The sequence below is a fragment of the Dipodomys merriami genome, unplaced genomic scaffold, assembly GCF_024711535.1.
Source record: "Dipodomys merriami isolate MVZ:Mamm:240054 unplaced genomic scaffold, mDipMer1.0.p SCAF_34, whole genome shotgun sequence".
Taxonomy (NCBI): domain Eukaryota; kingdom Metazoa; phylum Chordata; class Mammalia; order Rodentia; family Heteromyidae; genus Dipodomys; species Dipodomys merriami.
Window position 1 is genome coordinate 12,112,159 of NW_027204937.1, and position 14,491 is coordinate 12,126,649.

The 14,491-nt window shown below is 50.0% G+C and overlaps 1 protein-coding gene across 1 annotated transcript; it reads left to right on the forward strand.

The window, feature by feature from the left end:
• The first annotated feature begins 4,419 nt into the window (after nucleotides 1–4,419).
• Nucleotides 4,420–13,048, forward strand: Mob3c (MOB kinase activator 3C). Its single transcript, XM_069987312.1, has 4 exons — nucleotides 4,420–4,547; nucleotides 8,244–8,712; nucleotides 10,349–10,551; nucleotides 10,845–13,048. Exons 2-4 carry the CDS (start codon nucleotides 8,295–8,297, stop codon nucleotides 10,872–10,874), a joined length of 651 nt encoding a protein of 216 aa, XP_069843413.1. The 5' UTR covers nucleotides 4,420–4,547; nucleotides 8,244–8,294; the 3' UTR covers nucleotides 10,875–13,048.
• Nucleotides 13,049–14,491: the final 1,443 nt, after the last annotated feature.

Below are 14,491 nucleotides of genomic sequence, written 5' to 3' on the forward strand. Positions count from 1 at the left end.
GCTCAGAAAGAATGACTATTTTTGTCCCAAGGTCATACTAAATCTTAGCGTACACCCTTGTCAACCTTGTCTTCTCCTGTCATATTCCCTTGAACTTTGTCTTTTTCAGGCTAAAGGAAGTCTCACCTCAATTCCTCTTGTTACCATACCACACTTTGCTTCAATAGGCCAGGCTGAGAGGTCCTGCCTCCTGAGTAGGGAAAGGCAGAACCTGAAATAGTAACATTCTTGGGTGAATCAGGAGACTCTAAAAGGCTATAATAGCTTCCAGAAGCTTGGTAAAATATACTGGGGGGGTGCAGTAGATCATTCTAGGTGCAGTATGGGGATGGGGACCTCTCTTGATATGGGAAGAGATGGAGACCCGAGAGAGGCCACTGTGTACTAGGGAGTCCCTAGATAATAGCTCAGAGGGAAAGGAGCCAGAAGCTAGTTCTGATAAGGCACTTAGAGTGGCACTTGGCAGGACTATCAAATGCTTCCATGATGCAAGTGAGGAAATTGCAGTTCAGAGAGAGGCTTGGACTTTCCCAGATACACCATAGAGCAGTGGCAGAGCCAGGGCAGCAGGTTTCCTGGTCCTAGACACACCAATGCTGCCACCAGGAGCTCCCATGCAGGAAGCCTGAACCCAGCAGTACCATGAAAGAAGGCACATGTTTGCCTAGGTCCTCGTGAGCTCCCATCAAACTGCAGAGAGGAAACTTCTTTGAACCCTCTGAAGCCACTTACACATGGAGTAGCAGAGTAGACACAGTGGACACAGGGGCAGAGATCAGGGCCTGTCTTGTGCAGTGCTGTAGAGTAATAGTGTGCCATCACACAAGGCAGAACTAGCCTAAGTTCACACAGAAAAGATATGATGAAGTTAGGACCTGGGACCTTGTTCTCAGCTCCAATAGGGCCTCCTAGCCCAGACAGAGAGAAGCAGATTTAGGTGCTTGAGGGATCTAGGCTATTTCTGGCTTCTCCAACCCTTCCCTGCCACATAAGCATCCAGGACTCTGCAGGTGAAATCCAGGATTCTGATGAAATTCCTTCAGAATGGATCACCTATATTGATTTTCCCATTGTGAGATTCTGTGCTTTTGACTCTTTACCAAACTATTCTAGAGAACCCAGCTCAGAGGCACAGAAAATGACCATGTACAAAGCCACAGAGGAAGTCACATTAAATTCCAAAGCATCTCACTGACTATGATCTCCAACCACAACACAATATAAGAAGTCAACAAGACATGCAGAAAACCTCCCATAGGTTGAGAAAGTAAAAACAGACTTTGAAGTCATCCAAGAGTAACAGAGGAAATCACAATGACATTTGTGAAATATTTAGAACTGAATGATAAGGAAAGCACAAGCTGTTTTCTAAGTCATTTCCTCTCTTGTTCCTTTCCATGACACTGTACCCTCCACCCAGCTCTGCACACAGGAGGCTGACCTCTGTGGACTCTCAGCTTCTGGTGGGATTCAGCTAGTGTAGAAACCTGGCCAGAGATGAGAGGAAGGGTGTGTGGAAGTGAGGCCTTTATTTGCCCTTCTCATCCTTCCCCGATGATTTCTGCATGCTGTATGTGCTATGTGCTTCCCCCATATCTGAGCACATTAGGCCTAGTGCCTGTCAGAGTCCCCTCCTCATAACTCTCACCCCTGGTACTCCCTCCCAGCCTATGGTTGACAGCAACCCACTGTCCATACCAGTCCCTTAGTAATACACTACAATATTTCTCTCCACCTTGACTATAAAGAGTGCCTTGTGCTGGTCACTGGTGGCTCACGCCTGTAATCCTAGCTACTCAGGAGGCTGAAATCTGAGGATCGAGGTTCAAAGCCAGCCGGGGCAGGAAACTCCATGAGACTCTTATCTCCAATAAAGCACTAGAAGGGGCTGGGAAGGTGGCTCAGTGGTAGAGCGCTTGCCTTGCATGCCTGAGGCCCTGGGTTTGATTCCTCAGCACCATGTAAGCAAAAAGAAAAAAGCCGGAAGTGGCGCTGTGGCTCAAGTGGTAGAGCGCTAGGCTTGAGCTGAAGAGCTGAGGGATAGCGCCCAGGCCCAGAAATCAGGCCCCACGACCTGACCAAAAAAAAAAAAAAAAAAAAGCACTAGAAAACCAGATAAGGCGCTGTGGCTTAAGTGGTAGCGCGCTAGCACCCAAGTCCCACAACTGACAAAAAAAGAATATCTTGTTGTGGAAGGCATGGCTCAGTTGGTAGAGCACCCATCCAATGACTGAAAGTGTCAGGTCTTGAGTTCAAGTCCCAGTCTTGGACAGAAAAAAAAAGAACCAACCCTTAAAAAAAAGGGGGGGGGAATGGCGCTGTGGCTCAAGTGGTAGAGTGCTCGCCTTGGGCTGAATTGCTGAGGGAGAGCACCCAGGCCCAGAGTTCAAGCCCCATGACCAACAAAAAAAGGGGGGGCAGGGAGGAGGAGGAGCCAGCTGCTGGTAGCTCATGCCTATAATCCTAGCTATTCCGGCTGCTGAGATCTGAAGATTGGGGTTCAAAGCCAGCCTGGGCAGGAAAGGCCATAAAACTCTTATCTCCAATAAACCAGCAGAAAACCAGAAGTGTCACTGTGACTCAAATGGTAGAGCTGAGGGACAGCGCACAGGCCCAGAGTTCAAGCCCCATGACTGCCAAAAAAGAAAAAAGGAAGACCTTTATTAAACTTCTCAAATACTTAGGGCTTTCCATGTTTCCTGAGGACCCCCAGTACATAACAGCATTCTCCCTTCTGCCTGGCCTCCTGGGATGGGGGAAGGGCATTGCTGGCCTGAGGTCTGTCACTGTTCATCACCTAATCCCTTGATCTCAGTACACAGGCATACTCAGTAAAAGATATTGAGTAGGATAGCAAATTGAATGTGCATTCCCTCCATATGTAAATGGTTTGTCCAGCCAGACTAAGATTCAGACATAAAAGTAAGAAGAAATTTAGGCTGAAGCAAAAATAAGTGCCCAGAAAAAGAATGAGTTCACATTTATGTGCTGTATGTTTTTTCTTTCCGGCAGTATTGAAGTTTGAGCTCAGGGTATGGTGCTTTATGTCTAGGCTGACCTGGACTGTGGTCCTCCTGTTTGTGCTTCCCCAAGTTGCTAGGATGACAAGTGTGCATCATCAAGCCTAGCTACTGTGCTTCTCCCATAACTGCCCCTGTCCAGCCATTGGTCAAGATGGAGTCTCACAGACTTTTTTTTCCCCCCTAATTGGCTTCTAGCTTAAATCCCCTGATTTCTGCCTCCTAAATAGCTAGGATTATAAGCTTGAGCTACCCCATTCAGCTCTATGAACTGCAATTCTTTTTTTCTTTCTTTTTTTTTTTTTTTTTTTTGTCGGTCGTGGGGCTTGAACTCTGGGCCTGGGCGCTGTCCCTCAGCTCTTCAGCCCAAAGCGAGCACTCTACCACTTGAGCTACAGCGCCACTTCCGGTTTTGTGGTAGTTTATTGGAGATAGGAGTCTCACGGTCTCTCCTGCCCGGGCTGGCTTTGAACCGCGATCCTCAGATCTCAGCCTCCTGAGTAGCTAGGATTACAGGCGTGAGCCACCAGCGCCCGGCTTGAACTGCAATTCTTAAGGAACTAGTGTTCTCATGCCATTGAGCAAGCAGGAGGAGATCCAAGACTGGAGTTATCTGTGCCTAGGAGTCACCTGTGGTGGTCACAGCTTTCTCCTAGGCCCACCTGTTCTACCAGTTGTCTGTCTGGCCTTTCCAGTCTAGAAGCCCCTAATTTTCCCTCCTGTTCAGACAAAACCCTCCAACTGATCCCTGGGCTGGGAATCTGTTCCCAGTGGAGAAATCCAGGTGGAACGCTAGGTAGAGCAGACCAGGTCTGGAAGGGTTTGAATTTGGCTGGAAGAATGGAGGGAAAGCAGCTTTTCTAAAGAGGGAATAGCCCGCCCCTTTCTGGGGGAGGAAAAGGGGTAAATTTGAGTGGAGCTAGAAGAATCAACCCCGCCGCCTCAGTGGGAGATCTGTGACTTGAACATTCCCGGGAGGAAACTCGCTTCATGATTTCCCCGGCATTCATTCCTTCATTCACGCGTTCATTTTAGAGGGTTTTGGGTGCCTGGTGCGAGCCTAAGCTGAGACACAGGCGTGGATATGCAGTCCCGATTCGCTATGGCCTTCAGGACAGGTGAGGCACAGGTGACTCCAGGAGGGCAAAGAAACCAGGATTTATTTAGCAGCTCTTTTGTTCTAGCTCTAAACAGAAGCTGGCTTGTCGCCTAGGAGCCTGAGGCGACCCCCCCGGGGAAAGAAAGGCCCAGGGAGACTCCCGAGAGCGCGGCACGCGGTCCTTAGCAGACCCAGATATGGACTTCCCGGAAAGTGGGGGGAACTCCGCTTTTCCCCGCCCTTTCCCCGCCCCTCCCCGCCCCGTGGCCGTGGCGTGGCGGGGGCCCGGGGCGGAGCTGGCGTTGCCAGGCCGGTAGGAGGGCGGCGGTGGCCCGGGGGACAGGACCGCCGGGCAGGAGGGCGACCCTGCGCGCTGGGATGTGACCGTGGCCCGCGGAGGACTCGACCTCTCCGCCCCAGAGGATCTGGTGAGTGAGCGATCGCGGCCCCCCGCGGGCACAGCCAGGCCTCGCTCCCACTTTCATTTCCTCCGCGGTCCGGACCGGGCACCGAGGCACCGTCCGGAAGCGGACCCGGCCCGAAGGCAGTCCGGCCACAGCCTGCTGCTAACTTAGCCCAGAGTCTCAGGCTCAAGGTCGGGAAAGCCCGGCTCCGGGTGGCGATCGATCGCTGGGTGGGGGGGGGGGGGGGGCGTGTCTTCGGGAGCGGAAACGTCAGGCTGGCTCCTCTGGGCCCAGCGACCTGTTGGCCCTGACAGCTGGGGGTAGGAGGAGGGTCCTGGGGGTTGATGTGCGGGGTGGAACGCAGGGTCTTCCAATACTCTTGGGTCTTGTTTCCAGTTGGATTCTGAGTTCAAGCAGGGGCTAGCTCTAGCTGAGTGTCTGTGCCAGGCTCACGGAGGGGCACGTGTGGCTCTGGCCCTTGGGGCGGGGGTGGGGGGTGGGGGTGGGATAAATGTTACAAACAGGCAGTGGGCCTGGAGAATTCATTTGGGAAGCTCCGATGTCCAGCCAGACAGTGAGCAAGCCACTGGCCACTCACCCCACATTGGGCAAAAAGGGCAGTTGCTCAGAGACGGGGACAGAAGTTCTGTGAGAGACCATCACAACAGGGGCAAGAGGGTAGGGAGTGAGGAGAGATAGGGGACATGGTTCCCACCTGCAAGCTGAGACAAGTCCCAGACCTGGAAGTTTTATGACAAGAAAGCCAACTCTAGCACCATACTGTGACACTCAAATCACCGAGGGGAAGGGTCAGTGTGTTGCAGCAGGAAGCAAGTTGGTCTGATTGGTGGAGAAGAATGCTGTGCCTCCCTCTCCCTTCCTCTCCTCCTATCTGCACCAGGCCATTGCAGGAAAAACAATCCTTTTCTCCTTATCATGGATTGAGCTCCACCTTATCCCAGTCTCCACTTCTGTCTGTAACTTGCTCTGTGAATGCCCATTCTTCAAGTCTTCTGTCTGGTCCTCAATTTCCCCATATGTACAAGTGGGTTGAATCAGTTGGTTTCTCGGGGCTGTTTGAAAAGGAGGACTCTTGAGTCTAAATTTCTCGTAAAGCTCAGCCACCAACATTGTGTCAGGTCTTGACTTATGCTGGCAGCAGGGTGGGGACAGCAGTGGCCAAGAAGCAGCCTCTGTGCATTACAGGGAGAGTTGGACTCTCAATATGAGAGGCCACTGGAGGAGCCTGCTGGAGTGTAGAAAGCAGCTGGCAGGGACCCGCTGAAGAAAATACACAGGCAGGAGAGTTTGGGTATGTTCAGGGATCAAAAAGAAGCCCAGGATGGTTGATGAAGGGAAAGTGGGAAGGAGGACTAAGGTAGGGTGTGAAGTTAAATGGTAGGATGAGGGGCTGGGAAGGTGGCTCAGTGGTAGAGCACTTGCCTTGCATGCCTGAGGCCCTGGGTTTGATTCCTCAGCACCACATAAGCAAAAAGAAAAAAGCCGGAAGTGGCGCTGTGGCTCATGTGGTAGAGCGCTAGTCTTGAGCTGAAGAGCTGAGGGACAGCGCCCAGGCCCAGAGTACAGGCCCCACGACCGGACCCCCCCCCAAAAAAAAAATTGTGGAAATGGTACGATGAGGGACTAAACAACTGTCAGTAAAGGGTCACCTGATTGCAGAGAGTAACTTGGGAAGCACTTGACCCACACAGTTTCAAATGGAGAGAGCAAGTGATGTATAGAGATCTCTTCTTGTAGAAAATTCAGGTTGCACACTGGCACTTCCTTGGGAAGAGGATGAGGGGCAGGGTAGATAACAGGAATTTCCATGTCTTCAAGTTCCATTAAGGTCCTGCTGGGAGACCTCTCTCTTCTTTCCAAATGCTTTTCCTTGTCTCCATCCGGCCTGCCTGTTGTGCATGTAAGAAAGGATCTCTGTCCAAACATCTCTACTGGTTTGATTTGTTGCCAGAAGTAACATTACCCTCAAATATGCTAATTCTTTTAGTTACACCCAATTGCCACCTTGTTCCCACCCTCTCCACCAATCCTGTCCCAATGTTATCAGAGCTATGAGAAAGGAAATTGCCTCACTGGCCATCTCTGTGGGTGGATGTCTTCAAGCCTCCGTGTGTGGGACTAGAATCAGGGCTCAGAATAGCCAGGATCAGGGCTAAGTCAGAGTTCAGCCTGGAACCTACTTTCAGTGCTTATACTCAGCCTCAGTGCTCATTCTGGGGGCAAGGTCACTGTTCAATGTGTGGCTAAATACCAGTCTCAGCAGATGAGTCTGCATTTCCCAATATCCCACAAGCTCACTGGAAAGGTGAGATGCTTAGAAACCTGACTGTGTCAGAGTGACCCAGCGTTTGCATGAGCCAAATCCATGGTGCTACAAGGATAGGCCAGCAAGCTAGTGATAAAACAGGGATAAGAGGGCTGGGAAAGTAGCTCAGTGGTAGAGAGCTTGCCTTGCATGCCTGAGTCCCTGGGTTTGATTCCTCAGCACCACATAAGCACAAAGAAAAAAGCCGGAAGTGGCGCTGTGGCTCAAGTGGTAGAGTGCTAGCCTTGAGCTGAAGAGCTGAGGGACAGCGCCCAGGACCAGAGTTCAGGCCCCATGACCGGACCCCCCCCCAAAAAAAAAAAAAAAAACAGGGATAAGAACCTAAGACACCTGCCCCTGCCCCTGCCCCCCAACAAGTCTGTTTGAGCTGGGATCTTTCAGTTCTTTTTCTTCTTTTTTCTTTTTTTTTTCCTTTTTGGTACCAGTCCTGTGGCTTGAATTCAGGGCCTGAGTGCTGTCCCTGAGGTTTTTTTGCTGAAGGCTAGCATTCTTCCACTGAAGCCTCAAAGCTCAGCCTCCTGAGTAGCTAGGATTACAGGTTGGAAGTGACTGGCACTCAGCCGGCTCTTTCAATTCTAAAAGGCAAAGCACACATCTCTGAATCTAGATGGGCCTAGCTGGATAGTTTGGCTGCACTCACATCCCAATGCCCGGCCCATACTAGGTGTGCTAGGAATCTAATGTCAGGTGCAGGGAGAGAGCCAGTGGCTGGAGGAGGCCAGCACCGAAAAGGGATCTCCAGTCTTTGTCAGAGGAAGTAGCACTCTTGAAGGTTTGCACCCTCCCCCAGCGCCTATAGCCACACTCAGAGGTCACCCAGCTGGCCAAGTAAGGGCCTTTTCCTCATTCAGGGCAAAGAAAAAGGAAAGGACATATTTAGTAGAAAAGTCCTTTTTGCTCCCTGGGAATCCCCGGTGGCCGGATGGACGTTGGGATATCCCGGAGGAAGCTGACGGCCAAGGCCCTCCCCCTTCCCCTGCACAATGAAGCAAAGCTCTCCCACCCTGCACAGCTGGCCTGTGGGGTTCCCTGAGGTCATCTTGTACAGGCCCCAGTCTCCTGGTGGACCTGTAATGGCCTCTGCTATCTCTGTCATGATCAACAGCAAGTCCCATGAGCACCTGAGTGAAGCCCATACCTTACCCTCTATAAGATGCTCTATAAATAAAATGGAAGGCTTGTGGGGATGCAGCACCAGAGCTACAGTAGCCCGGAAAGAGGGTGAGGCACTGGACCTTGGGGATAAGGATTTTGATTTCAGTAAAAGATGCAGAAGTTGTCTCAAGACTGACAAATAAGAGGGAAATGAGGTATTGGGAAATCAAAGTTTAACTGATAAGGCTCTGACCACCTGCTGCTCTTATCCTTGACAGAACATTTTCAGGACCCTACCCTTGGATTCTCAGCTCAGCCAGGCACTGGCCATGGCACTGTGCCTAAAGCAGGTGTTTGCTAAGGACAAGACATTCCGGCCAAGGAAGCGCTTTGAGCCAGGCACACAACGCTTTGAGCTGTATAAGAAGGCCCAAGCATCACTCAAGTCTGGACTGGACCTGCGCAGTGTGGTGAGGCTGCCGCCTGGGGAGAACATTGATGACTGGATTGCTGTGCACGTAGTGGACTTCTTCAACCGCATCAACCTCATCTACGGGACCATGGCTGAGCACTGCAATGAGGTCAGCTGCCCAGTCATGGCTGGTGGGCCCCGATACGAGTACCGCTGGCAGGATGAACGCCAGTACCGGAGGCCTGCCAAGCTCTCAGCACCACACTATATGGCCTTGCTTATGGACTGGATTGAGGGCCTCATTAATGACGAGGATGTCTTTCCTACGCGTGTTGGTAAGCATCACCTGGCTAGAAGGTCAGCCTGGCCAGGAAGGGTGGGAGCTACCACAGAAGGGGCATAGTCTAATATAAAGACCTCTGGGTGATAGAGGATTTTCATCCTCATTTAGTAGAAGTGGGAATGAGTTTAGGCAGGTTAACTATCTTTTTAAAGGTCAAACACTTAACTATAGCTGCCTGACTCCTGCCTGCTTGGGGCTCTTCTTATCCAGACCATGAGTGTCCCACTCCAATAGGATCCAAAATAAAAAATGCTATGATTCTTGGAACCTTCCAGAACAGGTGCCTTGAGGCTTCTCCTACTCTAGCTGATCTTACTTCCAGTCTCTTGGGAGTTGTCTCTGAGTCTGGGCCCCAAGAAAGGGAAGGAGGTAAGGATTGGGTGGGCCCAGAAGATAGCTTTTCTTCAGTCTGGGGCTTAGAGGACAAGCCCAGGCCACAGGGCCTTTTCTTATCTCCGCTGGGCTGTGGAGGGTGGGGAGGAGAGGTGAATGGTACACTCTGACCCTGCTTTCCCACCCTGGAGCAGAGCATGCTTGGCTCCAAGTTCATCTGAGCAGCCCCACCTGTACCCTGGGTCCCACCTCCCTACCCAGGCTATAGAACTCAGCGTGGGTGGAGCAGATGGTGAAGCCCAGAGTGGAGAAGTCTGAATGCAGAGGGAAGCTGAGCACTGAGTCACAATTCAGTGCCCATGGCTCCTCCCCAGTGGTGGCTGCCTGTACTTTCATGCCCAACAACATTTTCTATAAGAGGAAACTGAAGCCACAAGAGACAGCTCAGGTCTTAGGCTACCTCTTAAAGTCTAGATAAGGATGTAGGGCTGAGGCTAGGCTTGGAAGAGTACCCAGGGAGGCAGAGCTCCCACTTGAGAGCAGTAAGGAGGGAGGGAGTCTGTGGAGCTGGGGGGGCCATGCAGGGACTGCATCCTGCGTTCTTACTCCCTTCTAGTCTGTATCCTTGGGCTTGTGATCCCAGTTATCCTTAGCTTTAATTAGCTGATTGGATGGTTCTGTAGAAAAGCTGGGCCTCTTGGAGCACAGTCTTTATCATTTACCTCTTAGGGTGCTGTAGTGCAATGTAAGGAGTGTTTGAAGCCTGCCTCCAGTCTGTACTAATTAATAATTAAGTGACATTGGGCATTTACCTATCTAGAATGACTATCAGAACTAGCTGCAGAACTATAAGAAGGTACAAAGGGTTTAGCTTAGGGATGGGCTCCCAAATGGAAGGTTCTTTGTGTTATTATTTGAAATAATGAATATCTGAAGGAGTTCTTGAAGGAAAAAAAATGTTTTTCAGCATGGGCAGCGGTGTAAAGAGGAAGACCTTAGGGTGAGATAGGAGAGGAAGGTCAAGCCACAACATAAAAGATCTAGCCCAGAGTCATGCTGGGATGTTAGGGCTTATGGCCCAGTTTGTATTTTTGTTTTGGTTTGGTGTTTTTTTTTTTTTTTTATCATTAAGTAGTTGTACAAAGAGGTTACAGTTTCATAAGTTGGGTTATGAGTACAAAGTGTGCTGAGTGGGCACCCTGAGTGAAGAAGCCTCACAGTGTAGAAAAGGACAGAATTGGGCAAGATTTTGTCTCAGGAGGTTGATACCACCTCTGCCCATCTCTACCACCTAGGAGTTCCCTTCCCCAAGAACTTCCAGCAGGTCTGCACCAAGATCCTGACCCGCCTCTTCCGAGTCTTTGTCCACGTCTACATTCACCACTTTGACAGCATCCTCAGCATGGGGGCGGAGGCACACGTCAACACCTGCTACAAGCACTTCTACTACTTCATCCAAGAGTTTAGCCTGGTGGACCAGCGGGAGCTAGAGCCACTGGTGAGGCCAGGCCCCCAATACCCTCCCCTGCAAGTCTATTCTCTTGAGCGTTTTCACATCCAAAGGTCACCTGCCGTGAGAAACTCTTAATACCCAAGTGGATAAATCCATTATCAAATGGATTCTGTACTTTGAGAGTTCATTCAAGTGTCATTTTACCAACTCAGATCTGCAGCCTAAAGTTGGGGCTGAGGGAGGGAAAGAGGAACAAGGCTATTCACCCTGTGGTATGAGAAGGGGCTGCCTGGCAGACTGAGCTCAGACTGACTCCTCCCTACCTTGTGTCTCTACAGAAGGAGATGACAGAGCGTATCTGTCACTGAGCCCAGGCCTGGATGTTGCTGCCCATTACATGGACCATCTGAACACAGCATGGCTGGGGGAGGGACCCTCTGGAGTCCGGTGGTAGAGAATCTGAAGGCCCATAGGATACCTCTGCATACCAAATGCCTCTGGACTTCTGGTTCTCAGAAGTTTGCCCAGGTGTCTTTCTGAGTGCATGGAAAAGGGGGGGGGGGGCTTCAAGGGAGCAACCAAAAGAAAGAGGGAGTTAAATCCCTGGCTTGAAGTCTGGGAGTAGGGTGAGTTACCAGATTGCCTCTCTGATACTTGACCCTTCCATGGTAACTCCCAGCCTATTTGGGAAATAGGGAGTGTAGCTAAGGTGATGGCAAGAAAGATGCAGGAGAGTAAGTGCTGTGTGTGCCAGTGTCAGTGTGAGTGTGTGTGTGTGTGTGTGTGTGTGTGTGTGTGAGTGAGTGATTTTGACTGTGTGGTGTGTTTTGAGAGCACGTCCCTGACACATAGTAGACTCCACAGATGATGGATGGATGGATGGATGGATGGATAGCTGGATAAATGGATAGATGGGTGGATGGGTGGGTGGATGGATGGATAGATAAGGACATCAGACCATGACCACTGTAGGAATACTGACAGCTAAGTGTTGCCACTCAGGATGTCTGACTATGTGTGTAAGTGCATAAAATGTGGTCACAGATGTAAATCTACAATTGAAACTTTCATTCTATCATCTTTCATTAGCATGAGACCTAGGGAGCTGGGTAGAAGTTGGAAGGGGGACTCTTACCCAGAGTCTCTTGAATCCCTGACCCACCATGCTTATGGTTCTGATTTGCTAAGCCAGACATGCCATTGAGTTGTCATTTCACTCATCTCCTTTCTTCCAGGAGACCCTTGTGTTAGACTCGTGGGATCTGGGGATGATCCCATGTGTCCATAAAGGTCCCCTGGCTTTTTAACTGTGACTTGTAAATTCCAATCTAGAATCTATAGAGTTTACTTCCAGGATCTGAAGCCCAACATAAAACAATCGTCTAGCCTAAGCACATGGTGGGGCTTGAATTAGAAAATTTGGAGTCTTGTTTTTCTTTTTTCTTTCTTTTTTTTTTTTTTTTTTTTTTGGATCCGGTCGTGGGGCCTGAACTCTGGGCTTGGGCGCTGTCCCTCAGCTCTACAGCTCAAGGCTAGCACTCTACCACTTGAGCCACAGCGCCACTTCTGGCTTTTTTTTTCTGCTTATGTGGTGCTGAGGAATTGAACCCAGGGCCTCAGGCATGCAAGGCAAGCACTCTACCACTGAGCCACCTTCCCAGACCTGGAGTCTTGTTTTTCATCCCAGGATATTGATGGGATCATGTAGCTGGTGGAAAGCCACTATACTAAAAGAACCTGCCTCTTTCTCAGCCAATCCTGAGACATTCCAGCTATCTGGATTTCCAGGCATAGCTATATAGAGAGTCTGAGATGTTCACTTAGCATCCCATGACTTAGTACCTCCAGCCCCAGCCCTGTGCCCAGAACCACAGGTAGGGAAACTGAGGCAAGAAAATGCTTCTGCTCTCTTAAGATTCTCTGTCTTAGGAAGCCAGAATGGAGAGTCAGGAAGATCTGATAATCCTCCAGTCTTGTTCTCTTAATGTGGAAAGGAGGAAACTGAAGCCAGAAGAAGAAAAAACTGGCCAACGTTCGTGAGAGTTTCATGGAGCTGTATTAAAAAATAAGAGGTCTTGACTCCCAACTCAAGGTCCATTTCTTGCTATACAGAGATGCATATGGAGAGTCTGACAGACCTTTTCCAGGATACAACTGTTCCTGCTATGAGCAAAGATTTCTAGCCTGATGCCAGAGAGCTCCACCACCCTGGGTTGGCTGGGGTTGACTTCTGAGCCAAGCTTCCAAAACCATGCCCTGCTTAATGGCCTAGAAACTGTCTGCCTGCCCTCTGGGAAAACAGATGGGACTTTCAGGCCAGCCACCTGGGCCTGGGCCTTCTGCCTCTGCTGCTTCCAGAGAAGTTCCCAAGGGAAACTTGCTGAACTGGGGGGAGTGGAAGCTGTCCCCAGAGTGGACTGCAGCTTACATGATGAATTCTAGGCTGTGGCAAGGGCTGATTGTAGGGAGGGATGGGGAGGGGAAATCTATTTTTGTGAAACATAAGGAAAACTTTATTGTTGTTATTTTTGGTAAAAATAAAAGATGCAAACTGAAACAGCTCTGGGTGGAAGCTGTGGTCTGGGTGCCACATGGTTCTTGGTGGACTGTGGGAGGGGTTGAGCCAGATGGGGCTCAGAGAGCTTTTTGCTCTGTGATCCTGGCCCATGTGGAGGGCTGGCCGGCATGGTCATGTCTGACATAACTCTCCAGGGTGGGGATCAAGGTTCTCTCTTGGGTCCAAGGATTCTACATTGGGCTAAGCTAGGATACTGGGGAGAAGAGGGCTGGCCCTTGTCTTTTGGGAACTCATTCTGGTAGGGAGTTTTTCCTTGTTTTTGGTCAGGCTACCTGGCATTGGCTTTAAGGGACAGTAAAAATACAGCCCAAGCTGGGTGCCAGTGGCTCAGGCCTGTAATTTTTCCTACTTAAGAGGCTGAGATCTGAGGATTGCAGTTTGAAGCCAGCCTGGGCAGAAAATCCCCGTGAGACTTCTATTGTGAACTAACTACTCAAAAACTGGAAGTGGAGCTGTGGCTTGGCTCAAAGTGTTAGAGCACTAGCCTTGAGCAAGAGTTCAGGGATAGCTCTCAGGCCTTGATTTCCACTCCCACAACTGACAAACAAAACAAACAAACAACCCATTCCAACCCTAATTACAGAAGAGGAAGCCATTCTTACATTTTGTTGCTGGCTGAAGCCTAAAAGGCAGGGTAGATGGGGGGGGGGGGGGGGGTGGGGGGGATGATAGGACATAGGGCTGCTTCAGAGCTTACTCCTCAGGAGACTCCTGAAACTCTTGGTTCAGGTCTTCTTGTCATTTTACTGCTCTAGCCCACAAACCATGCAGATAGGAATTAAAAGCAATTTGTTCCTTAAGACTCAGCAAAGGCCCATTTGGAGCTCCCTTCTACCTGCAATGGAGCCAGCCTGGCTTTGTGCAGGGGCTCCCTTGGGAGATGGAAGCTTGAGCCCCAGTCTCAGCCCTGTCCCCAAAGTTCCATGGCAAATCCATTCCCTATCTAGACCTTGAAATACCATTCTCTTCTTTCAGTACCATCTATTTCATAATCAGAAGTGAGAATGAAGGACTAACTGATCTCAGCTCCTTTATTACTCAGTATCAATAATAACTCAGTATCAATAATAACTGTCTTTGGTACAATTGTTAAGTGCTTGACATGTAACAGCTTCTGAAATCAAGTTTGTTTTTAGCCAAGATTCTTTTTTTTTTTTTGGTCAGTCGTGGGCCTTAAACTCTGGGCCTGAGCGCTGTCCCTTAGCTTTTCAGCTCAAGGCTAGCGCTCTACCACGCGAATTACAGCACCACTTTCAGTTTTCTGGTGGTTTATTGAAGGTAAGAGTTTCACAGACTTGGGGGCTGGGAAGGTGGCTCAGTGGTAGAGCACTTGCCTTGCGTGTCTGAGGCCCTGGGTTTGATTCCTCAGCACCACATAAGCAAAAAGAAAAAAGCCGGAAGTGGCGC

Coding starts and splice junctions, on each gene's coding strand:
- Mob3c (XM_069987312.1), top strand. CDS start 8,295: ATGGCACTGTGCCTAAAGCAGGTGTTTGCTAAGGACAAGACATTCCGG. Junction 8,713..10,348: donor TGTCTTTCCTACGCGTGTTG/GTAAGCATCACC, acceptor TCTACCACCTAG/GAGTTCCCTTCCCCAAGAAC. Junction 10,552..10,844: donor AGCGGGAGCTAGAGCCACTG/GTGAGGCCAGGC, acceptor GTGTCTCTACAG/AAGGAGATGACAGAGCGTAT.